The sequence below is a fragment of the Hyaena hyaena genome, unplaced genomic scaffold (genome assembly GCF_003009895.1).
Source record: "Hyaena hyaena isolate Hyena2069 unplaced genomic scaffold, ASM300989v1 scaffold_1540, whole genome shotgun sequence".
NCBI classification, from domain to species: domain Eukaryota; kingdom Metazoa; phylum Chordata; class Mammalia; order Carnivora; family Hyaenidae; genus Hyaena; species Hyaena hyaena.
In genome coordinates, this window is record NW_024082177.1 from 181,498 (window position 1) to 202,697 (window position 21,200).

Here is a 21,200-nt window from a genome sequence, read left to right on the forward strand (position 1 = left end):
GGCTCGAACCCACAAACTGTGACATCATGACCTGGGCCGAACTTGGATGCTTATCCAACTGAGCCACACAGGTGACCTGAAAATTCTTTTTTTTTTTTTTAAGTTTATTTTGAGAGACAGCGACCGTGAGTAGGGGAGGATGAGAGAGAGAGAGAGAGAGAGAGAGAGAGAGAGAGAGAGAGAGAGAGAGAGAGAGAATATGAATCCTAAGCAGGGCTTCAGCGTGGAAGCTGATGCAGGGCTTGACCTCACAAACCAGGAGATCATGACCTAAGCCAAAACCAGAAGTCAAGTCGCATAACCAACTGAGCTACCCAAGGGCCCCAGAAAGAAAATTTCTAATAGTTAATTCCAGGAACAACCAATTGATACAAATACATATTTTTTCTTAATGTTTATTCCCTTCCCATATTATTTTGAAGATTTTGGTCCACATTTGAGTCCTATGTTCACCAGGCCAAGAAGGTCTTCTAATCTTGATAAGCCCCAGAAACATATATAACCTACGCAACACAATAGTCTTCTTTCTCCTATGGCGTATCTCCACTACCCATCCAAATCTGCCCCTGCCAACGACTTAGCTATCAAGTAACCTGAAGACCCTTAGTGGTTATTTTATATACCCATTTACGGAGAACCTTCTCTGAACTGAGATTATCCTAGCTCTCCTAAATAAATGGAAAGATTGAAGAAGAAACCTACAATATATTCTGATGTACTTTAGCAAAGACAGCTAATCCTTGTCTCAATTTTATTTCTGTACCAGAGCCCAATTTTATTCACGGTAACAATAAGTCCTTTGAAAAGATTATAGTTTCCAGCCTCCTTGAAGTTAGGAGCGGACACATGTGACAATGATGTGAGCCTGGCCCATAAGATACTCTCTCCTTCATACTTCCCTATGCCCTTTCCCCTTTCTGGCGGTCAGAGATGGTCCCCAGCCACCTTGAAAGTCACATACTGAAAGAGAGCAGAGTCTCCATCTGGGCCCCTGACTGACCACATGGGAGAGTGCTATTCCTGTGAGCCAAAACAACTGCCTCTGGTATAATATATTTGAAGCATTATACAATTTTGGGTTTATCTGTTATAGAAGGAGCCATAAGAAAACCATTAAAAAGGTAAATTTCCTGGAATTTAATCATATTGGCACCTTAAATATCCAACAAATTTAAGATAGTGTAAAGAAAGCTAAATATCAAAACTCTTCCCTGATACTATCATAATGAATTATTTAAATGCTTTCTGTATTTTCACTTATATTTTTACTTTCTCTGGTCAAGGACCAAAGCTAGATATTTATAGTTTAACAATCTTATGAGATTATAGTTTCTAAAGTAATCTGTGGTTAAACAGAAAAACATTTTATTAAAAAGAATAATTATTAAGAAAAGTAATTTGTACACTTAGCCTTTCCACTAGTTTCTTGGTTAAGTCACATAAAGAACCTAAAGGCCTATTAAGACTTACCAGTGAAGTACAAGAAGCAGGATGATTGTAAGGATACCACCACACTGTTTTATAGATATTGATGTATTGGATGAACAGAGCAACCAGCAGGTAGATGAAAAAGAGAAATTCAAAGAGCAGGCTCCCATCCACAGGCAAATCAGGAATTTGGCAATGACGAACAGGACCTGGGGTGATTAAGGCTGTGATAGGTGGGACCGGAAGGCCAATAGCACTACCATTCCTGAAAAAGAAAACTACAGTTAATTCAAATGGTGACAGCTTTCAGAGTTATAGAGTATAAAAGCCTCCTGCTTCCGTTGTCCATAAAGACAACAGTTACCTTTTAACTGTTGGCCTCCCCCAAGACTCCCTCCTAGGATGTCATCTGCTCATCTTCTCCCTCTATACACACTCTCTCAGTAATCTAACATGTGGCCACAGCTTCCAGAATCTCTAACATGCTGAAAACTAAAATTTTTCTCCCTAGAGCTCACTGCTGAGTTTCAGACCCATGTTATCAAGCTATCTACTGGACACTGCTGTGTTCTTCCTCCTATAGTCTTGACCCTTGTTCATGGCCCACTCAGTAGCTGCTAAAATCAGAAACCTGGAAGTCATAGTAGAACTTTCCTCTGCCTCTCCATATCTAATCACTCTCTAAATCTTATAAAGTGTAAAACTTTTTCTACACTGTACCCTCGTCTCTAAACCCAATGCCTTAGTTCAAGCAGTTACCACTTTTTACCTAAACTACTGAAGTAATCTCCTTAATATTAACTCCATCAAATTCTCCAACCTGCCTTCAGAGATCTTTCTAAAGTGAAATTGATAGTGTTACTGTCTTGTTTAAAACCCTTTAATGGCTCTCTACTGCCAAACAGGATAATATCCAGACTTTTTAGTATGTCCTATGAGGCTCTCTGCTTAACAGATTAGCCTCATCTCTTATCACTCCTCCATATGCAACCTATAGAATACTCATGCTATTTGCTGTCTGTGAACATACATGCTATTCTTTTGTACATGCTATTCCTTTCACCAGCAATACCATTCAAAAACCATCTTCCTTAACCCCTCACACATTTACTGACAAAATCCTTCAAGACTTTAAAAAAAACTTTTTTTAATGTTTATTTATTTTTGAGAGAGAGTGTGCAAGAGGAGGAGGGGAATAGAGAGAAAGAGAGACAGAGAATCAGCTTCTGTGTCAGAGACAGAAAATCAGCTGTCAGCACAGAGCCCGATAAATCCTTCAAGACTTTTTAAATGATCAAGTATATCCTCCATGAAGCTTACTCTGACTCACTCAATCAAAACAAATTCACCTCACCTCTGTGTCACCATTATACCTAAATGATGCCTTTATTGTTGTACTTCACATTATTGTTACATAATTTTTGTATACATCTATGTTTTGTCTATCATGTTAATCTTAAGAACAGAGACTATACTTTTCCTAGTTTACTGCACATATTACCTTTATATTGAAAAGACAGCAGACTAATATAGTCACAAAAGAGATATCGCTTAAAACATAAATTAAAATATAGAGATGTTAATCCCCATCTTTTTTCTGTTCTTGCTTCCAGGCTTTTTTTATAGGTCAGAAATAGCTGGGCTATCTAAAATGATAAGATAGGGCTGGGGGGGGGGGTAGGGAATAAACTTTCCAATTGTTTACAGGCCAGGCGATAGTTATAGAGATTTAAGGTCTACTTTTGTTTACACAGCAAGGAAAAGAGGCTCAGTTCAGATATCTCCAAAGAATATTCTAGAGAAGGAACAATATCAGCATTACTATTCTACTCTAAGATTTCCAAATATAGAATTGTAGCATTAGTATGTGACATTTACAGTACTTTAAGTGACTCATGGGAATATGAACTCTGCTCATTCTCAACAGTTAAGAATACCATGGCAGAATCTCAGAAGAGCAACAAGGGAAGAACAGGGATGGGGGGAGGATCAGTAAAAACTATAAAAGTTTTTTCCTCTCACTCCCAGAGTATACGCCAATAGGACAAGCTTACCAACGAGTAGGTTGTGAATTACCAGCAGGTCCCACAACCTTACCTGCTCCATCATAAACCCATCATTACCACATCACAGCCCTCTGGTGGGTTCTGGGAGACGGGCCACTGCACAAGTCCAGAAGGCAGCACTCACATAGAACACAACGTGAAAGGTGTGGAGTTGTACAAGTTGGTGGACTTGAATGAAGGGAATTAATGCAACAGCCAATCTATTCCCTCTCCCCAGTTAATCATGAGATAGAGATAAAAAATTCTGATGAGAAATTACAAGGTTAAGAACCTCTACCCTAGAACATTCTGAAAAATCTTCTTCAGTCAAAAATACATGAAAGAAGAAAGCATGCTAAATTATTGGTTATTATTTAAAAGTTAAAAAGGTTCTGATAGAATTTTTCCCAAGTAAAGAAGACTAATGTACTTCTGCTGTTAACAAATTCAATAAAATACTGGGCTTCAAGAAATATTCAAAACAGTGCAGAAGATCTACATTTGTGATATTCTATACAGCCTTGGCTATTATACTTCAAAAAACAGAGACAAAAGATTAATAAAGTGATCTAGAGCATCTGAAGGGAAAAAGAGCTTTCTTCTAATTTGAAAACTTAAGAGATCAAAGTTCTAAAAAAAAAAAAAAAAAAAAAAAAAAAAGACAGCTAAAATTAAACAGACTTGGAGCGCCTGGGTGACTTAGTTGGTTAAGCGTCCGACTTTCACTTAGGTCATGATCTCGCGGTTCGTGGGTTCGAGCCCCGCGTCGGGCTCTGTGCTGACTGCCGGCTCTTAGCCTGGAGCCTGTTTCAGTCTGTGACACCCTCTCTCTCTGGCCCTCCCCTGCTCACGCTGTCTCTCTCTCTCTCTCTCTCTCCTAGAAATAAATAAAACATTAAAAAAAATAAATAAAAAATAAAATTAAACAGACTTGGTCTATATATCTCAAAAAATTAGTCAGAGGTATTTAGGAAAAATAATATTATTTCTCTAACAGGATATAAAAATAGATGCAAAAAAAGCAAAATAACACAAATGTTTGAGATATAATGTGGGTAGTCCTAGTCTAGAAAGACCAGCTGTAGTCTTTGAGAGAGTAACTTTATATTCTTGAGCCTCGGTTTCTTCACCTATAATACAAGAGTTAGAACAGATTCTCTTTAAAGAATTCTTTCCAATGTTACATAGAATATTCTCTTTCAAATTATGCTACAGGTCCCTAAAATCATGCCCAGGCTTGAGGTTAACTAGGAAGATTCAAAGGGTTTGTCATATAGTTGTGGTCACAGCTAAGATTTATTACAACAAACGGATACAAATCAAAATCAGCTGAGGGAATAGGTACATGGGGTAAAGTTTGGAGGAAACCAGGTGCAAACTTCTAAGAGTCTTTTTCGGTAGAGTCATTTAGGACCCACTTAAATCCTTCAGCAACTACCTGTGACAACACATGTGAAAAGCTGTCTATCAGGAAGGCTCATTAGAGACTTAACACCCAAGGTTTTTAACACGGTTTTAACTAAGCATATGGATAGAGCAAGAAAGAGTCCAAGGAATAAAGAAGAATTAGAAAGGATGGAGAAAGCAGTGATCATTTGGACATAACAAAATATGTGCAAGGATAAAACAATGAAAAAATAATCACTCTTAGTCCTTCTCAAATAAGATTCTCCTTCCACTAAAAGCTCTCTAGGAAATTCAGAAATTCACAGCATATCCTTCTTCTTTAGAAGGCAATCATCTAAGCACTTTATCCTGTGAACAAATTCCTGCTCCCCACAGGAAAAAAGGAGGACAGGGAACTATGGATTTCAAACTTTTTTTTTTTTAATGTTTATTTTTGAGAGAGAGAGAGATTGCGCACAGGTAGGGGAGGGGCAGAGAAGGAGGGATGGAGACAGAGGATATAAAGCAGGCTCTGCACTATTGCAGAACCTGATGCGGGGCTCGAACTCATGAGCCATGAGATCATGATCTGAGCTGAAGTCAGACACTTAACCAACTGAGCCACCCAGGCACCCCTGGATTTCAATCTTGACTGTGTTCCCCAACTAACTCTTTGACATTCTCAAGTTGACTTCACTAATCAGGCCACAAACACCTACCAAATACTGGCAAATGTTCTCTTCTCCAGCTGACCTATATCTTGCAGAATCAAATATATCCAAAATTATCTCACACTTAAGCAATTATCTATCAGTACTCTACAGACACTCCAGAAGTGAGTTCTCCTCATCTGGATTCTGTCTTACTTTGTACACATTCTTCTTAAAACTATTTTCTAGGCCACCTACCACTGCTTTTATCCATATTTCTTATAATCCTTCCTAGGTGGTATGGTAATAACCTATTCTAGGCTGCATCTTTCCCATCAAGAAAGAAATATAGAACCATCTGCTTCCAAAATAACCTCTCTAGGTGAAAGTATCACAACATAATTCAATAATAGTTTTAGTGATTTTTCAAGCCATGAAAAGTGCCAAGAAGAGAGAAGTACACAAAGAACATCAGGAAGGCCTGAAAAGGCAACAAGAGCCCAGACTGATAGTAGTACCGAAAACTAGAATCCAAGCAAGAGAAAACCATTCAGAGAGGAAGCAGAAATTAGGTAACAAAAGTTATCTTGACCAAACACCTGATCAGGTAAAAGCCATCTCTTTCCACTGCTACATGACTGAAACTCCTCATGAAGTGAGTTATCCTGGATAAGATTGGAAATAATCTATCCTAACTTTTGAAAATTAGGAACAAAGATAAATTTCCATTAAAAAGGCCATATTATTTATTCTCATACAACCTAAGTCTTACAATGTTTGGGTTACAACTGACAGTTTATTCATTTCAAATAATTTTTTGAAGAAAATAATTTGTAAGATCCTTGATACAATATGACTTACAGTTTTAGAATTTCACATTAACTGTGAGTTTTAATTTGTCCTCCCCCATGCAAAAAAAAGAATGCTAGTAAGCAATAAAACCACCACATTTGTGTTATACTTTAATTCACTTCTCCCTTCTTTTAATGACTAAAAAAGGTGATGACTGACTAGAATTTATATTATCAGCAGTAAGTAAGAACTGAACTGCTTTCAATTTGTGGGCCTCATATCACAACTCTCCACTCCAAAGTATTCTGAAATACTGAGCTTTCAATCTTCAAGGGCAGGATTCCTACTTCACTGTCAAGAAATAATCCTGATAAGCAAATTATCGAAATAGCATGATGACTGCTGTTCATCATACTGATCATAGGATATTACAGATTATGCATAGTCTTATTTCTTCTTTACCTGTTTCTCAGGCCTGTTCCATTGCCACAGCCTCCACCAACCAAAGTCTGTAAAGAAGGTAAAGCTGAACGGCTAAGCTGCTGCCGACTAGGGCCCCTCCTTCCACCGGGCATGTCCGGGAACCAATCTGCTTCCAGTGCCACCTGTAGCTGCAACCCAGGTTAATGGCTGTCAACCTGTTTCAACTCTGAACGAAAGAAAAAACATTTAAATATCAGTTTACTATTTTTAAACTAGTCAAGGTAACAAAACAACTAGAAAAACTGAAGAGTAGGCCTTGTAAAACTAGATTTTCAAATAAATGCTCCCCCAGGGTCTATTACCTACTTTATTTTGATGAAAGGACTACACAAACTCTAATGGGTCAGAAGCCTATGTTGTGATCTAAGCTCTGTTCGGCATTAGGTAGGTCACAATTTGTGTCTTTTGTCAGCTGACTTGTGTCATATGAAAAATATTACAATCAGGTAGAAGTTAACAAGAAACACCTAACATACACATTTCCAATTCAGTATTATAGTTTACTGTAATATTTCACAGTAAACTGCCTGAAATACAGGAGAATCACCACTGTCCAAAATGTTAGGTTTTGTTATCAAGGGACCTGGGTTCTGAGATCAGATATGCCACATATTATCTGTCTGTAACTGAGGCATTTTACCCCTCAGTTTGTTTCTTCAAAAGTGTTTCCTGTCCTACAGAGGTGACTGTCAGGACTGACAAAGATGGATGCAAGTACACCAGTTAGACTTTTAACTCTTTAAAAGAAAAATTGTTCCAAGTTGTAACTCCCTATATTAGAGTGCAAATATTAGAGATATAATGGACGTCCACTATACTGGTGTGAAATCATTTAAAAATTACTGAAACTGCAGGATTAAAAGACAAATAAGAGATAACGACACCCCCCCCCCCCCATCGAAAAGAAACCGTGTTTTGAAAATTTTTCGGCAAAATCATGGCTCTGCCAACAGGTACACCAAAATCTGCTTCCTAAATAATACAACTTAAAAATGACATCCTGGAAAAAACCCTAGTTTTCAAACGTTACTGCAAATTGATCCGATGTTCCTTATTCTTAACAGCCTTCGGCTGCAGACTAAGAAACCCCAGGTAAGACAAACCATTCAAACCGCTAGATGTAGGGACTGCTGGTCCTTGCTCAGTTAACGAGGGAAAGAAAAGTGTGGAGCAAAAAATTGGGATAGAAGAGGCGAAAGGATGAGGTGAAGAAAGGCGGATGGCATGAGACCACAAACTTCAAGAGACTGGCCCCTAAGAGGGGACAAACGACAAAGAGGTTCTCGCGGCGCAACCCAGAGGGCCGAAGCAGGCCGGGACAGTCGGACAGCTCAGCAGCTTGGTAATACTCACGCATGGAGGAGGCCCGGCCCGTGGGGCGGGATCCCTGCGAGGAGGAGGCGGCTTTACAGGCTGGACCCCAGGTAAGAGAATTCCCTCCCCGCGTAGAAGAGCTCCAAACCAGCTGCTTGTCCGCAGGCCGTCCCAGCCCGGAAAGTCGAGAAAAGGTGTCCAGGCTTCGGGCTGCCAGCCTCCACCCCAGCCCCAGCCCCAGCCCCAGGTCAGTGCCAGAGTCAGAGCCAGAGCTAAAACTAAAGGAAGAGTCCGGCCCCGTCAGCATTCATCCTCAGCCTCCATTACCTCCGAGCTGAGCAGACGTGGCAGCGCACGGCAATGACGTCAGCTCCGCGACTGCCGGCTGCCCCGGCGTTGAGCTGGCCACCGGAACTACTCCTGCAGTCTGGAGAGCGGGCACCCCACCCCTCCTGCAGGCACCTGCGCAGTGGGACACTCCTTCTTTGTTGGCTTATGGTCCAGCCTACCGAGCCAACGCTGGCAAACGTATTTCCTCCCTGGGCCTCTACGATGCGTTGGCATCAAGCTAGGAGTCCTTACTGCTATGTCTTGGACTCTCCTTAACATAAACGTACACATTATCGTCCCAGTTTTACAGATGGGGGAGGTTGGGAGACGTCACCGGCCGGTAAAGGAGTTCAAGTCGCAAAGTCGTGATTAATCATCCAGTCTGAGCCTATTGTATATGAAGTAAAGGACTGGTTGGATGCTGGAGTCCACGGATTGCTCGGTCTATAGAAAGAGGCGAGACACCAGGAAAACACAGTAGTTAGAATTTACTACAGTAAATGCAACATTAAAAGTATGCCCGTGGTACCTGCGTAGCTCGGTTGGTTGAGTATCCCACTTTTGCTCGCGTCATGATCTCGCAGTTTGTGAGTTAGAGCCCCGAGTCAGGCTCTGTGCTGTTAGCTCAGAGTCTGGAGTCCGCTTCGGATTCCTTCTCTCTTTACCCCTCCCCCTCCTTTGTTCATGCTCTGTCTCTGTCGCTTTAAAAAAAAATAAATAAAATAAATAAACAGTAAAAAAACAAACTTGTTTAAGTGTGCCCAAAGTCCAGATATTAGCATGTAATTCAGTGTAATAAATTCTGGAGGATTGGTGTTGGTGGCATTTACCAAGAAAGACACAGCAAGCTTGGGGTTTAAAGTGAAAACTCCAAGAATGAATAGGCTTTTCATGAGAGAATAGCTTTTCGAAAGGAAGTGGCTAAAAAAGTAAAGTGGCATAAAGTAAAATGATGGGTAATATCATGATGAATCAGAAACTGCTGAAAACTTACTATTAGAAGAGTAAAAGAGCAGGTGTGTGAGATCTCCCACTCCAGAGATGTTAAGCACCTTAGAAGAAAGCCCTTTGTATGGAGCACATGGTTAGTTAAACTTTACTAAGAGTTGTTGTGGTGCCAGGCAGTAGACTAGTACGTTTACATATTTCATTTAAATCTCATATTGCTTTGATGCTATCATTGTTCCTATTCTACAGAGGAAACAAATTTTAAGAGAAGTTAAATAACTTGTTGAAAGTAACCCCACTAATATGTGGCAGAGCCAGAATTTATAGCCAGGTGACCAATATCAAAACCATTAAAATTAGTAATATTCCAAATATTCTTACTGTCCTAAGGTACTACAGAACTTTCATTCATGAATATATAAAACCCAACAAAATCATTATATATTTTCATAATTTTGTACATTTATTTTCATATTTGTTTTGTTAACTCCTTGGCTTGTTACACTGAAACTCCTTTGCCACTTTTCTGTTGGCTCACCAGCATCCTCCATTCATTGAGCAATTATTTATTTAGTGCCTACTGTGTACCAGGTATTGTCTTAGTGAACAAGACAGATATGTCCCTGACCTCCTGGACTTATATTCTAATGCAGAAAGCATTTAATAAATAAAATACATTATTAGTAGTATGGAGACAAACAGGGGCTAAGGTAGAAAATAAGGAAGGTGCTATTTTGAGGGGATACATGTTTGATGGAATGTATTTCAGCAGAAGCCTGAATGTTGGGAAGGAACCAAAGGCAAAGATGGGGGACAAAAGCAATCAAGACAGAAAACAAAACTTATGCAGAAATTCTAAGGTGTGTTAGAGCTTGGCATGTTTGAGTAATATCACAAAGCTGTAGAGCTAGGTCATGGTGAGCAAAGGAGAATGTAGCATAGGATGAATTTGAAGACCAGGAAGAACTTAAACATGGAGGGTCTTTCAAACCAGAGTGTTTGCATTTTAAATTAGTGGCTGGCATATGACTCAAAAATCTGTGATTTTCATAGCTCCAGTATTCTGCTTATTTACATGTGGTAACTACCTGAATAAACTGCCTAATTTTTAGGGAAATGAAACAATTATTGTTGGGGTTCACATGCAGCTTATCTCCCAATCTCTTGATGCTCTTCTTCCACATAAACATTGTAAAGTTGCAGAAAATACTGATTTATTCTCATTTCAAAGACATTATAATACAAGGTGATTTCCATTTTCTTCTGATTACAGAAAACTGAAATTATGGAAAATAAAAACTTTTTAATTAAAGTTTTAAAAATTATTCTCCACCATGTTCATTTTAGACTAACTTTGAGGAGAAGATTGCTGTGGTGTTTGTCTACATAACACATTGTTTTAACTATGTGCTTTTTTAATGTTTATTTATTTTGAGAAAGAAAGAGAGCAGGAGCAGGGTAGGGGCAGAGAGAGGAGAGAGAGAATCCCAAGTAGGTTCCTCACCATCAGCAGCGAGCCCGATGTGCAGCTCAAGCTCATGAACTGTGAGATCATGACCTGAGCCGAAATCAAGAGTCAGATGCTTAACCATCTGAGACACCCCAGTGCCCCTAGTTATTTACTTTTGATGAACCACTGATTTTGAAGTACTACACACCTTCCTAAAGTAGATGAATTTCAAGTTTTCATTAGAATTCCTGAAGAAGTCTTGCATAATATAGTGTTAAGGATCCATTTTCTCCTCTTGCCTGCTCACTCACCCAAACTGAGTGATACAACCCAGTCCTTAAATTATTTTATATTTCACCATTCCCCAGTGTGCATCCTACAGCTCTACTACTATCAATCTATGCTCTACCCTGACCTTATCCAAATTAAGGCTCCCTGTTTTTAGTGTCTCCAGCACACTATTCCTTAACTATAATATTTCATTTTCATTTCAATATGCCCCTTCTGCCCCTTTTCCAAATTTCCATCTCATGTTGGTCTCTCTCTCCACTGAAACCAATAGCGATTACATATTGCCTTATGTTGTAAATAATCTCTGGGGAAGTGTATTTGTGTTCCCACTAGTTCTAAACTCAAGGACACAGACCTCATCTCATACTTTCATGTATTTCTAGAGCCTAGAATGTTACCTTGTACATTTTAGACGATGAATAAATACTTGTATGATTCTTATTTATACCTATGTATAACTATACACATATACCGTCCAATATAATGTTACCCACAGATTTTTCCCACGTCTAAGTCACTTCAATTGTTATAAGATAAATTCCTATTCCAAAAAATTTGTTCTAGGGGCGCCTGGGTGGCTCAGTCCGTTAAGCGTCTGACTCCGGCTCAGGTCATGATCTCATGGTTAGTGGGTTTGAGCCCCGCGTTGGGTTCTGTACTGACAGCTCAGAGCCTGGAGCCTGTCTTCGGATTCTGTGTCTCCCTCTTTCTCTGACCCTCCCCAGCTCACGCTGTCTCTCTCTCGCGCGCGCGCAGAAATAATTAAGCCATTTTCAAAATTAAAAAAAAAAAAAAAAAGAATTCGTTCTATACTATTTTCCACTTTTAGAGTGCTGTACATATTCAGGTACTCAACAAATCTATGCTATTTAATAAGAAGCAGATTGAGGGGCGCCTGGGTGGCTCAGGCTCCGATTCTTGATGTCAGCTCAGGTCATGATCTCACAGTGTGAGATCCAGCTCTGCATCTAGCTCCATGCTAAAGATTCTCTCTCTCTCCCCTGCCCCTCTCCCTCACCTGCTCTCTCTCGCTCGCTCGCTGAAAAGGGGGGAGGGGGGTTAGAATTTGATCTTGTACAAAAACTAGCCTATGTTGTACCACTAACTGTGAAGCTGTGGGCAAGAAACAACCTCTCTGATTTTCAGTTTTCTGGCTGAAGAGAATAAGGTGTTTTTAATATGCTACAGAATGTAAGGAATTGCTATTATTAGACATATTTTCCCAGGGGATGCCATTTATTCAATTCTCTCCGGGGCTTCGATTGTACGAGAAGGAGTGAAAGAGAGAGAGAGAGGAAGAGAAAGATGCATTTTGAAACTTTCACTACAACTGCGACAAGAAGCAGCTGCTAATTATACAGGATGGCCCCGAACAAACAGGAGGGACTTTCCTCACGCCTCTGCCACAGCACCGGGCTAAGGTCCCAGAGCCGTGCTCCCGAAAATACTCTGCCGCAGGCCGGGACTTGGGGGCGGGGAGGCGAAGTGGCGCGCGGCCATCTCTTTGCGGGGCGGCTCTCCGCCCACGTGGTGCGGCGCCCACGGCCATCTTTGTGCGGGGCGGCGCTTCCGCCGGCGCTGCGTCTGGGACTCTGCAGTGGGCTGCGGGTGATGGAGCGGTGGGCGCGCCCGCAGCTCCGGCTGTGGCTGCTGTTGCTATTACTGCCCCCAGTGCTGGGTCGCCAGAAGGAGTCAGGTGGGCTCCGGGCGGGGCCGAGCCTGCCGCTGGGGCTCGGGATCTGGCCCGGTCCAGAGGCGCTTTCCCGCCCCCTTGGTTCCCTGATGCGGGCGGGCGCCGGCTGATGCTGTGGCCGCTGGAGCGCTTAGCTGGGCAAAGGGCACGGGGGCGTCTTGGAGCGGAGGAACGTCTGGGTGGCTGGCGCTGCTTCTACTGCCCAGGACCCTGGAGAGTAACCCGTCTTTCGTAATTAAGATAGTGAGGTGGAGAGTGAATTCTGTTCACTTACAGCCAGTGTCGCCAGCGCTTGGCTACACTGTTCCTCCCTAAAACACACTGGGAGATAATTCGTGTGTGTGTGTGTGTGTGTGTGTGTGTGCGCGCGCGCGCGCGAGATTCTTAGTGAATTGACGGAAAGATGAAGGGAGAACTAATGTCTTTGGCTTTTAAGGACCCTCTTTATGGGGTTCGTTTTGATGAGTAAAAGGTGAGATCCCAGTTTATTCATAACTTTCTGAGTGCTAGGCATTGAGCTTGGAAATTTTCCAATTTCTTGGACACCTGACAGCCCGAGTAGAGGAGCAGACTTGACATGAGTGCTGGAGAGTTATAGAATGAATCCTTCCTGACATTTCCTTTCCACCGGTGGAATGGGAAGAGGTGTCTGAAAGTTGGTTCGGAGTGCCTGCCGCCAGCAAAGGAGAATGCTCAGGATATTTTGTTAATTCTCATTTACTTCACTTCTTGAAGGTTCAAAATGGAAAGTATTCATTGACCAAATTAACAGGTCTTTGGAGAATTATGAACCATGTTCAAGTCAAAACTGCAGCTGCTACCATGGGTGAGTTTTTTTCCCTTTGATGTGTCTTTGAGAGTTTAGTGCTTGTCACAAGAATTCCCCTAATATCCCCAAGAGACCTGGATTACAGTGATCAGAGAGCCAAGCACTCCTTGATAAACGGCGGTGTTCCTGTGGTGGGTTTCCTATTTCTAAGGAACAAAAATGCCCTGGGATAGGAGAAGCCCAGGTGGTCTCAGCAATGCTACTTCTTGGAGTTAGCACACATAGTTGTCTGTGTTCCCCAATGGACTGAAAGCTTCTTGAGATCAAAGCCTATGTCTTATTCAGTGTTGCATCCCTGGTGCTGGCCCTCCGTAAGTACTAAATAAACACTGCTGGAGGAATGAACATATTTATAAATGAACCTAATCATCAGGTTTCCTGTTAGTTATTTTTAAAGTATGAAAATTATGGCTGAGAGGGTAGTATGGTAGAAAGATTACTTTAAAAGCAGCCTTTGGTTCTGGTCACAGATCTCCCACTAATTACCTCTGTGGCAAGTCACTTAACTTCTCTGGATGTCAGATTCCTCATCAGCTAAAAAACAGGGTCCTTTAGCTCCTCATTGTGTTATTCTATGACTCCTTTAAAAATTAACCTGATGCTTATGATACTTATTGAAATCTAACTATGTATTGAACTTTAAAAGGGATACAAAATACTGTAATTTTCAGTTACTGCTGTCAGGCTGCTAGAGTATGTACGGTGAGTGGGGGCCAGACAGACAGAACAAGGCAGTCAGTCTGAGACCAAGGGCATTAGACAGTGTCAGACTGTAAGGCATAAATCCTACATTCTGCAGGATTTGGAGAAGGGGAGGTCAGTGGGACTGCAGTGACTGGGAGGACACAGGTGTTGCGTGTGTATCGAAGGTGAATGTGCATCAAGCAAGGGAGAGGCAATCTGGATGGAGAGAGAAAGAAGAGAAATTGACTTGCTTTTTCCTCTTTGTTGTTTTGGTTTAGATTACGTAGGGAAAGGTTGCTCATTTCTGCCCTCCATTCTTTCCCTGGTTTACTGTATTTTCTAATACTAAACCTAAACCCGTGGATAGGAAGTAGGTGAATGGTGCCACTTTTTGACCTGGTTTCCTTGACGATTCACATTCTTTCAGTGTCATAGAAGAGGATCTAACTCCTTTTCGAGGAGGTATCTCCAGGAAGATGATGGCAGAGGTAGTCAGACGGAAACTAGGGACCCACTATCAGATTATTAAGAACAGATTATACCGAGAAAATGACTGCATGTTCCCCTCAAGGTAAGAGCTGTGAGGTAGATATATCTTCTGACCTTCTTATATATGGGCTTATTTGATACTATTCTTATAGAGAAGTTAATAAGAGGGACCCACAGGTGAATCTCTCCTCACATTTCAGAGGGACTGCAAAAATAGTGACAAACTCTTCTTGCCTGAGGATTTTTCTTTCCAACTCCTGCCCCCCTTTCTCCTAGATTAAAGTCTGTTGCCTTTCTCTTCTTGAGGCTTGGGCACAATCATTGGTTGTACTGGCTACGGTTCTGCCCTCCTATCTTTCCCCAGATATGGAAGCTGCAGGGCACAGACTGATGAGACTCAGCAGGATTGAACTGGGCTGAAGGAGGATAAGGGTTTGTGTTTTTCATGGTTCAAGTATTGTTTTAGATAGTGAGTATTTGAAGAAAGGTGGCAGAAAGTCAAGAGTAACTGGGGCCGCAGATGACACAGGCTACCCTAGCCAGGAATTCAGGTGTGATGGTTGAAGTAACGTGTCAGTGGGCTGAGGGCTGGGGGCTGGCAGGCAGGGTCATGGACTAAGCCTGGACGTTGGGCTTAGGTAGCATTATATACATTATATACAACAAATAAGAAACCTTCCTTTTTGGAGTCTTTTTTTTTTTTAAACTCAAATCTTTATAAAATTACAAAGCTCAAACCTCAGAGGCCATGGTATTCCCGGCCCAAGATCTTCTTTCTAAACAATCTCTATTCTGTCATTACAAGGAAAGTAAATGAGCAATATTGCAAATAATGTGCATCCATGTGGACATAAAGAATTATTCTTAATAACAACTTTACTACAAATTACTACATTTTCATTGTTAAAAATATGTAAAAACAACAACAAAAAAGAAAATAAAGATCACTTAAAATCCCACTACCTTGAAGTAGTCACAATTACATTTTTGTTAGCAAGTGTCAGGGGTAAGTAAGGTGGTAATGAGGAAATTATTGAGGTATTTTAAACAGACATTTGTTTCATTACTTGGGACAATAATAGCAACTTTACAAATTACGAGTATAGAGGAATTTCTATTTTCTACAAATGAGAAAGAAAATATGAATATAGACATTATTAGACTTTGAAAGCTTAACTAATGTGTAATAGTTAGCTGAATAATTTCCAGATGAAATATAATACTCTCAAAGTTTCTGAAAGGCACATATCTCTCATTCTATACCTCAAAACATTTGGTAAGACTCATGAGCTCTTAGAAATGTTTTTAAGGGAGCATAGGACCTTTCGTTGGCAATAAAATAGTCTATATCTCTCATGCAAGGAAAGTTCCCTATCTGAACTACATACACAACTAAGAAAACAGAGTTGGGCAAAAAAGAAACAAAATGAAATATTCAGAACCAGTGTTCTTAATGAAGTAGATACAGTTGAATAATATCTTTGATTCCCATCTGGCTAAAAATAGTATCTTTCTAGGTCTAGATAACCTTAATTCACCCAGTTGGAGAAGCCTATATCACATTCTGAACAAACTAAAATATAAACTCAGCATTTCAAGGATGACCTGAGGGATTTTGCTGAGGAACCCGAGCACCATCTAATTAATGACTGGAGCATCGTATTTCAAAGATGGAGAATAATGATATTTTTAAAATAATAGTTTCAGTGAAGTATGGCTGATATAAACTGCCTGTATTTAAAGTATACAACTTGATAAGTTTTATTGTGTTCATTGTCTTTTTAAAAAATTAATTTTAATTGAAGTTTAGTTGACATACAATATTATATTAGTTTCAAGCATACAACATAGTGATTCAACATGTATATTCATTGTAAAATGCTTACCATGATACATGTAGTTACCATCTCTCACCATATAAAGTTATTACAATATTATTGACTATATTCCCTAAGCTGTACTTTTAATCTCCCTGACTCTTTTTTTTATTGAAGTATAGTTGACACACAGTGTTACATTAGTAGCAGGTTAACAACATAGTGATCCTGGACAACTCTATATGCTATGCTATGCTCACCACAGTGTAATTACTGTCTGTAACCATACAACACTATCACAGTACCATTGACTGTATTTCCTATACTGTACCTTTTATCCTCATGGCTTATATTGGAAGCCTGTATCTCCTAACCACCTTCATCCATTTTGCCCCCCACACCCTTCTGCTTTGGCAACCATCAGTTTGTTCTCTGTATTTATTGGTCTGTTTCTGCTTTTTATTTGTTTATTCATGTGTTTTGTTTTTTAGATTCCATATATAAGTGAAATCATAAAGTTTTATTTATTTATTAAGATTTTTTATATGGTATTTGTCTTTCTCTGACTTATTTCACTTGCCATAATAACCTCTAGGTCCATCCATGTTGTTGCAATGGCAAGATCTCATTCTTTTTTATGGCTGAGTAATATTCCATTATATATATATATTCGTTTCATTATATATACATATAGTCATTCATCCCATTACACATATATACATTCATTCCTATACACACACACACACACACACATTCATTCCATTATATATATTCATTCCATTATATATATATATATATGACATATATATATATATATTACATCTTATTGAGCCATCTATCAATGGACACTTAAGTTGCTTCCATATGTAGTATTATAAACAATGCTATAGTAAACACAAGGGTGTATATATCTTTTCAAATTAGTATTTTTGTTTTCTTTGGATAAATGCCCAGAAGTAAAATTACCAAATCATAAGGTATTTCTATTTTTAATTTTTTAAGGACCCTCCATAACATTTTCCACACTGGCTATACCAATTTGCATTCCCACCAACAGTGCATGAGGGTTCTCTTCACATCCTTCCTTGCCAACATTTGTTATCTTTTTTTATACTTAAAAAAAATTTTTTTATGTTTGTTTATTTTTGAGAGACAAAGAGAGACAGTGGGGAAGTGGCAGAGAGAGAGGGAGACAGAATCCAAAGCAGGCTCCAGGCTTTGAGCTGTCAACACAGAGCCCAATTTGGGATAGGGCTCGAACCCATGAACCACATGATCATGAGATCATGACCTGGACACTTAACCAACTGAGCCACCCATGCACCCCTGTTACTTCTTATCTTTATGATAATAGCCATTCTGACTGGTGTGAGGTGATGATGTCTCGCTATGGTTCTGATTTGCATTTCCCTGATGATTAGTAATGTTGAATATCTTTTCATGTATCTGTTGGCCATCTGTACATCTTCTTTGGAAAATGTCTATGTCCTCTGCCCATTGTTTCATTAGATTATTTGTTTTTTGGTAATAAGCTGAATGAGTTCTTTATATATTTTTGATATTTACCCTTTACTGGGTAGATCTTTTGCAGATATCTTCTCCCATTCAGTATGTTGCTTTTTGTTTTGTTGATGGTATCCTTCACTGTGAAAAAGCTTTTTAGTTTGATGTAGTCCCAATTGCTTATTTTTGCTCTTGTTTTCCTTGCCTGAGGAAACAGATGTAGTCCCAATTGCTTATTTTTGCTCTTGTTGTCCTTGCTTGAGATCTAAAAAAAATACTGCTAAAATCAATGTCCAAGAGTTTACTGTCTATGTTTTCTTTCAAGAGTTTCCTGGTTTCAGGCCTTACACTTAGGTCTTTAATCCATTTTGAGTTTGTTTTTATATATGTTGTAAGAAGGTTGTCCAGTTTTATTCTTTTGCGTGTAGCTGTCCAGTTTTCTTAACATCATTTATTGAAGAGGTTATTTTTTCCTCCATTGTATATTCTTTTTAAAAATTTTTAAATGTTTTATTTATTTCTGAGAGAGAGAGAGAAACAGAGAGAGAGAGACAGCATGAGCAGGGGAGGGTCAGAGAGAGAGGGAGACACAGAATCCGAAGACAGGCTCTAGGCTCTGAGCTGAGCTGTCAGCACAGAGCCTGATGCGGGGCTCGAACCCATGAACCGTGAGATCATGACCTGAGCCGAAGTTGGACGCCCAACCAACTGAGCCATCCAGGCGCCCCTCCATTGTATATTCTTGCCCCAATATTAAAGATTAAGTGACCATACAAGTTTGAGTTTATTTCTCAGCTTTTTATTCTATTCTAGTGATCTATGTGCCTATTTTTGTGCGAGTACCATACTGTTTTGCTTATTATTGTTTTGTAGTGTATGGTTTGAAACCTGGGATTGTGATACCTACAACTTTGTTCTTCTGTCTCAAGATTGCTTTGGCTATTCAGGGTCTTTTGTGGTCCCATACAAATGTTAGGATTATCTGTACTAGTTGTGTGAAAAATGCTGTTGGTAGATAGTGGCATTGAATCTGTAGATTTGGGTAGCATGGATATTTTATCAATATTAATTTTTCCAATCCATGAGTGTGGGATATTTTTCCATTAATTTGTGTCTTCTTAAATTTCTTCCATCAATGTCTTACAGTTTTCAGAGTACAAGTCTTCTACCTCATTAGTTAAATTTATTAGTAGGTATTTTATTCCTGTTTTTGGTATTTTCTCCTTTTTAATGCAATTATAATTTGATAAGTTTTGCTGTATGTATACAAGATAATGAATGTATCTGTTACTCCCAAAAGTTTCCTTCTGCATCTTTGCAATCGTTTTCTCCTACCCCTCTGCCAAGCTATCCTTTTACCCCTATTCTTTGACATCCACTGATCTGTTTCTGTCATTATAGATCATTTCCTAGAGTTTTATACAAATGGAATCATAAATGGCATTATACAGTATGTGAAAGAGTGCTGTTTTAAGAGCTGAATATGAAAGAAAACAAAATGTTTTACCTATTAAATGTAAATGTACGGCAATATTATATTTTTTAACTTTTAATTCTATTTGTTTATTTTATTATTGAAGGACTGTTCCTTGCACATGGTAAAATATTTAGATAACCTGAAAATAGGTACAATGAAAAGGAAGTTTCTCTACTACCATCAAACCCCAAACCTCTAGTCCCTGAGTTTTCCTCTCAAGAGACAACCACGATTACAAGTTTCTTGTATATCCTTCCAGAAATAGTTTATGCATATATAGTTGTCTAGATTCATCAACAAAATAGAACATGCTGTATCTTCTGTTTTGCAATTTACTTTTCTTTTTCATATAACAGTAGATTTTTTAATTGTTCCTTAAGAGTACATAGAGTACACTTTGCTATTCCATGGCTGCGTACTAATCCAATGTGTGGATTTCTTTATTGAGCCTTCTATCAATGGACATTTAAATTATTCTCCACCACTCCCCTGTGAATTTTAACACATGTAAACAATGCTGTACTGAACTTAAATCGTTGAGTATTCATGTCATTATATCTGCAGGCTAAATTCCTAGAAGTAGGATTAGTAGGCCAATTAATGTGTTTTTTAAATCTTAATAAGTAGAAGCAAACTGTCCTCCAAAGGAGTTGTGTCCATTTTTTTCTTTTTTTAAAATGTTTTATTTATTTCTGAGAGAGAGAGAGGCAGCGTGAGCAGGGGAGGGTCAGAGAGAGAGGGAGACACAGAATCTGAAACAGGCTCCAGGCTCTGAGCTAGCTGTCAGCACAGAGCCCGACACGAGCCTCGAATCCACGAACTGTGAGATCATGACCTGAGCCGAAGTCGGGCACTTAACCGACTGAGCCACCCAGGTGCCCCTCCCCAATTTTAAAAGGGGAGGGAATTGACATAGCTGTTTGTCAAGTGCCCATTTTTTTTAACCTAAATACCAAATACTACCACAATCATTTTTTAAAATGTTTAAAAATGTTTATTTATATTTGAGAGAGAGACAGACAGACAAACAGAGGGTGAACAGGGGAGGGGCAGAGAGAGATGGAGACACAGAATTCATAGCAGGCTCCAGGCTCTGAGCTGTCAGCACAGAGCCTGATGCAGGGCTCGAACCCACAAGCCGTGAGATCATGACCTGAGCCAAAATCAAGAGTTGGACATTTAACCAACTGAGCCACCCAGGCACCTCTGGGGCATTTCTTTAATACAGCTGAGCATCTTTTTTTTGTGTGTGTGTATGTTTATGAATGTTTGTGAATCATTGATATTTTTTACAGTTATCTCTCTATACATAAAGCAATATTTTAAATCAGCCATTTGTATGCTGCTGGAAATTTTTGGTCAAACCTTGGAATTCTCCCCCCAGCATAGTGGTCAGGACCTCAAGGGATGGGACGGAAAAGCTAAGCTGCCAGTGTCTCCTCTCTTTCTAGAGATCCTCTGAGGATTGCTAGGGAGTCTAGCCAGAAAAACTATACAGGCATACCTTGTTTTTTTTTTTTTTTTTGTCTTGGGCTTTTTTTTTTTTTTTTTTTTTTTTTTGATTGTTTTTTTTTTTTTTTTTTTTTTTTTT

At 39.5% G+C, this 21,200-nt stretch overlaps 2 protein-coding genes across 2 annotated transcripts in view; one reads left to right on the top strand and one right to left on the bottom strand.

Moving 5' to 3' along the window:
• TMEM39A (transmembrane protein 39A) overlaps nt 1–8,426 on the bottom strand; it is a 31,126-nt gene extending 22,700 nt beyond the window's left edge. The window contains exons 1-3 of the mRNA XM_039224160.1: nt 8,138–8,426; nt 6,764–6,950; nt 1,471–1,693 (exon numbers count right to left, since the gene is read on the bottom strand). Of these exons, the coding sequence (XP_039080091.1) occupies nt 1,471–1,693; nt 6,764–6,876 (336 nt within the window). The 5' untranslated portion in view covers nt 6,877–6,950; nt 8,138–8,426. The remainder of the gene's footprint in view (nt 1–1,470; nt 1,694–6,763; nt 6,951–8,137) is intronic.
• A 4,258-nt stretch (nt 8,427–12,684) lies between these two features.
• Nucleotides 12,685–21,200, top strand: part of POGLUT1 (protein O-glucosyltransferase 1) — a 26,285-nt gene continuing 17,769 nt past the window's right edge. Inside the window, exons 1-3 of the mRNA XM_039224161.1 lie at nt 12,685–12,813; nt 13,546–13,636; nt 14,751–14,894. Coding sequence (XP_039080092.1) covers nt 12,729–12,813; nt 13,546–13,636; nt 14,751–14,894 — 320 coding nt within the window. The 5' untranslated portion in view covers nt 12,685–12,728. The remainder of the gene's footprint in view (nt 12,814–13,545; nt 13,637–14,750; nt 14,895–21,200) is intronic.